Genomic DNA, 4,407 nt, shown 5'->3' with positions numbered 1-4,407 from the left:
ACTGGTTTATCCACTTCCCCGAAGCTCAGCTGCTAGCAGAGGCACTGCCCCTCCCAGTTTCCCCTAAGAGGAAGCCACTTTACGGCCCCCCAATATAACATTTGCCTGAGTCCAGGACAGGCCTTTGTTCAACTCCCTCTAGTCCCCAGCTGCTCCACCTCTAATCTAATCAGAGAGGTGACAACTCCTTTTGGCAAGGGGAGTGGCTGAGCAGGTTTCAATTCCTGTCGGGGGTAGTTGTCAGGCAGAATCCAGTTTCATTAAGCCAGGTTTCAGCTAAATGTCACTTTTTGTTCCCAGTTTTCTACATTCAAATCAAACTGACAATTTTTACATATACATTAAATAATTACTTCCTTCAAGTCATTTCAGAATATAGTTTTACATTGTATCCACCTCTTAGCAAGTCTTTCCTTGGTCTGGTTTTGTTTCATTTGTGCAGTTTTACACAAAAGTCTGGTGGTTTTAAAACGCCGGCTTTCTGATAGTGGTGAGTACTGGTAATGCAACCATTTTTGGGATTAAGAAAATGAATTCCCCACAGTTCTGGTTTGCTTTTGGCAATCAGCATTGCCATTCCCAATGGTTTCAGGCTACTGTGTGGGTAGCCTAATGGTGGTTTTAGGCAGTGCCCTCCTGTGCTCAGAACATAGGCAAAAATGGGTGGCAGCCTATTCTTCATGCATTTCCCTGTGCATTTTCTGGGAAGCTCTGGCCATCATGATGTTTTCAATGCCAGTAAGGCACAGATTTTGTGGTAGGGCTCGGATGCATGGGTACAAACATCCCACAGCAGGGATGGCTAAGAGAGCTAATATGGTTCAGTGATACAGACGCGTAGTATGCTAATAGGTGCGGTGTGCAAAAATGACCAAAGAATATTTGGCAACCCTTCACGACGTATCTCTTGATGAGGGATACCCCTACCTGACAGGCGTCGCTAGTGGTGAGGCAGGGTTTGGGATGTGTGGTGAATGCCCCCCGCCCCCAGAGACAGCAGAATGTTAAGGAATGTCCTAATGCCAGCATGGACCCTATCTGAGCTCCCTTGTCATCTGATTGCTCATCTGTATGTACGAATGCCTCTTGTCCCTTGTATGCTCTGTTAACGTTTGGCAAAATGCACCTGTGAAAAGTTGTGAATATTTTATGATGACCATCATTGTATAAAGTGCATAAAATGTTTGGCTGCTGTCAGTGCGGTATGAATCATTTAATAGAAAGATGTTTAAAATAAAAAAACATCTGAGGAATTTGTTAGGAATGGTGCTGGTGCTCCCGTGACAAGTCTGCCTACCATGGCCGCTGCGCCCAACAGGGTCAGACATATTGGGCACAACGTCTCCGGCAGGCAGACTTGTAGTTTGCCGGTCTGGAAAAAAGGGTGCCGGTGAGCTTACCGGAACCCTTGACCGGAAAGATTATAATGAGGCCCAATGTATGAATGCGAGAGGAGAAATGATGAAGTGAAGAATCAAGGGAACCTTAAAATTTAAAAGAAGAAGATTACACATTAGAAAGTGCTGCGGAAATCAGAAGTATAATGAATGTATATATGCTGAAACACAAGATAGATCAAGTCATTGTATAGAAACTGGACATTGGGATAATGAAATAAGAAACATGAAATGAAAATGAAAGGCTGTGTCTCAGTAGAATAACAGGTTGTTGGAGTTGCGTTGGGAGGCTGTCTGGCCTGAAGTCAAGAACTGAGAAGTCGAGGACAGCTATCTAGGCTGAAGAGGAACATGTGCGCAGAGGATGAATCCTATCATGTTAAGGTGCAAGAAATAACACAGAAGATGCCAAGACTTAATTCATTAAAACATTTAAAAGCTTGCAGTATGAGCAGAATCATGGTCTCTTGTCACGTTAGTCAAGGTTGAAAATAGGGCTTGAACTTAAAGTTCCAAACATGACAGTGAGTGCCCTCACTCCCGTTGCATTCCTAGGACAAGAATACTCTGCAAGGCCAAGTACAAAGAGAATTTCATGGCAGATGAGAGATGTTGGGCTAATTGGGTGGTAGGGCAGCTTCATGTCCTATCTACTTGCACCTGAGTCTTGGCTTACGTGCTGCTAATTGAACCGAATGTTCCAGACATGGCACAAGCATGACAACCAATTGTATTAGTCTATATAACGAAGGACCTTATAGCTTGAGAAACCAATGAAACACTGTGCAACTGATTTTTCTTAAATGACACGTATGAAGAGGTAGTCATAAGTTGTCCACCTGATAGTAGCACTAGTAGCAGCAGGAATAATGGTACCAGTACCAATAGCCAGGATTGAACTAGAAGCAGCAGGAATAATGGGATCAGTAGCAATAGCCACGATAGCATTAGTAGTAGCATGAATAATGGTAGCAGAAGCAATAGCCATGATAGCACTAGTAGTAGCAGGAATAATGGTAGAAGTTGCAATAGTCATGATAGCAGAAGTAGTAGCAGGAATAATGGTATCAGTAGCAATAGCCATGATAGCAATAGTAGTAGCAGGAATAATGGTAGCAGTAGCAATAGCCATGATAACACTAGTAGTAGTGGGGGCTCTAGCGTCCCAGTTTAGGCACCGACTCTCTGGAATAAGCTACCCCTGCACCTGCAGGTTGAACCCTCTTACATCTTCAGAAAGCATTTAAAAAATCTTCTTGTTCAACTGACACTCCTTGCTCCATCCTGTCCAGTGTGAATATATATCTGTCTCAAGGTAACTAGCGCCTAGATGCCTATGGGCTTTGTGCGCTGCTATAAATGTACAAATAAGTAGATAAAGTAGCAGGAATAATGGTAGCAGTAGAAATAGCCATGATAGCTCTAGTAGTAGCAGAACTAGTGGTAGCAGTAGCAATGGCCATGATAGCACTAGTAGTAGCAGGAACAACTATAGAAGTAGCAACAATAGCAGTGATGGTGGTATGAGTAGCAGCTGCAGTAGTAATAGCTATGATAGCACTATTAGTATCAGGATTGGTCGTAGCAGTAGCAATAGCCATGATAGCACTAGTAGTAGCAGGAATAGTGGTAGCAGTAGCAATAGCCATGATAGCACTAGTAGTAACAGGAATAGCTGTAGTAGTAGCAATAATAGCAGTGATGGCGGTATGAGTAGCAGCAGCAGTAGTAATAGCCATGATAGTACTATTAGTAGCAGGAATGGTGGTAGCAGTAGCAATAGCCATGATAGCACTAGTAGTAGCAGGAATAGATGTAGTAGTTGAAATAATAGCAGTAATGGCGGCATGAGTAGCAGCAGCAATAGTCATGATTTCACTATTAGTAGCAGGAATGATGGTAGCAGTAGCAATATTAACAGTGATGGCGGTATGAATAGCAGCAACAGTAGCTATAGCCATGATAGCACTAGTAGTAGCAGGAATAATGGTAGCAGCAGCAATAGCCATGATGGCACTAGTAGTAACATGAATAATGGGATCAGCAGCAATAGCCGTGATAGCACTAGTAGTAGAGGGAATAATGGTAGTAGTAGCAATAGCCATGATAGCATTAGTAGTAGTGGGGGGCTCTACCTTCCCAGTCCAGCCACTGACTCTCTGAAATAAACTACCCCGCACCTGTGAGGTGACCCGTCTTACAACATATTCAGAAAGCACTTAAAAACTCTTCTGTTCAACTGACACTCCTTACTTCATCTGGTCCAGTCCGGATATATATCTGTCTCAAGGTAACTAGCGCCTAGATGCCTATGGGCTGTGCACGCTGCTATAAGTGTATAAGTAAATAAAGTAGCAGGAATAATGGTAGCAGTAGCAATAGCCATGATAGCACTAGTAGTAGCAGGAATAATGGTAGCAGTAGCAATAGCCATGATAGCACTAGTAATAGCAGGAATGGAAGTAGCAATAGCCATGATAGCACCAGTACTAGCAGTAATAGATCTAGTAGTAGAAATAGTAGCAGTAATGGCGGTATGAGTAGCAGCAGCAATAGTTATGATTGCACTATTAGTAGAAGGAATAATGGTAGCAGTAGCAATAGCCATGACAGCACTAGTAGTAGAATCATAAGCTGTAGTAGTAACAATATTAACAGTGATGGCGGTATGAGTAGCAGCAGCAGTAGCAATAGCCATGATAGCACTAGTAGTAGCAGGAATAATGATAGCAGTAGCAATGGCCGTGATAGCACTAGTAGTAGTAGGAATAATGGTAGCAAAAGCAATAGCCATGGTAGAACTAGTAGCAGCAGGAATAATGGTATCAGTAGCAATAGCCATGATAGCACTATTAGTAGCAGGAATAATGGTACCAGTACCAATAGCCATGATAGCATGAGTAGTAGCAGGAATAATGGTAGCAGTAGCAATAGCAATGACAGCACTAGTAGTAGCAGGAATAGCTGTAGTATTAGCAATAGTAGTAGTAATGGAGGTATGAGTAGCAGC

The 4,407-nt window shown here is 42.8% G+C and overlaps 1 protein-coding gene across 1 annotated transcript; it reads right to left on the bottom strand.

The window, feature by feature from the left end:
* Positions 1 to 2,731: 2,731 nt before the first annotated feature.
* Positions 2,732 to 3,502, bottom strand: LOC138481059 (ice-structuring glycoprotein-like). Its single transcript, XM_069612967.1, has one exon. The coding sequence runs from the start codon at positions 3,500 to 3,502 to the stop codon at positions 2,732 to 2,734; it is 771 nt and encodes a 256-aa protein (XP_069469068.1).
* Positions 3,503 to 4,407: the final 905 nt, after the last annotated feature.

Source organism: Ambystoma mexicanum, chromosome 1p (assembly GCF_040938575.1).
Source record: "Ambystoma mexicanum isolate Mex_15411 chromosome 1p, UKY_AmexF1_1, whole genome shotgun sequence".
Taxonomy (NCBI): Eukaryota; Metazoa; Chordata; class Amphibia; order Caudata; family Ambystomatidae; genus Ambystoma; species Ambystoma mexicanum.
This window is presented reverse-complemented; position numbering and strand designations above follow the sequence as displayed.

What these genes read in the sequence shown, in the direction of transcription:
- LOC138481059 (XM_069612967.1), bottom strand. Translation starts at nt 3,502, where the DNA reads ATGGCTATTGCTACTACTACCATTATTCCCTCTACTACTAGTGCTATC.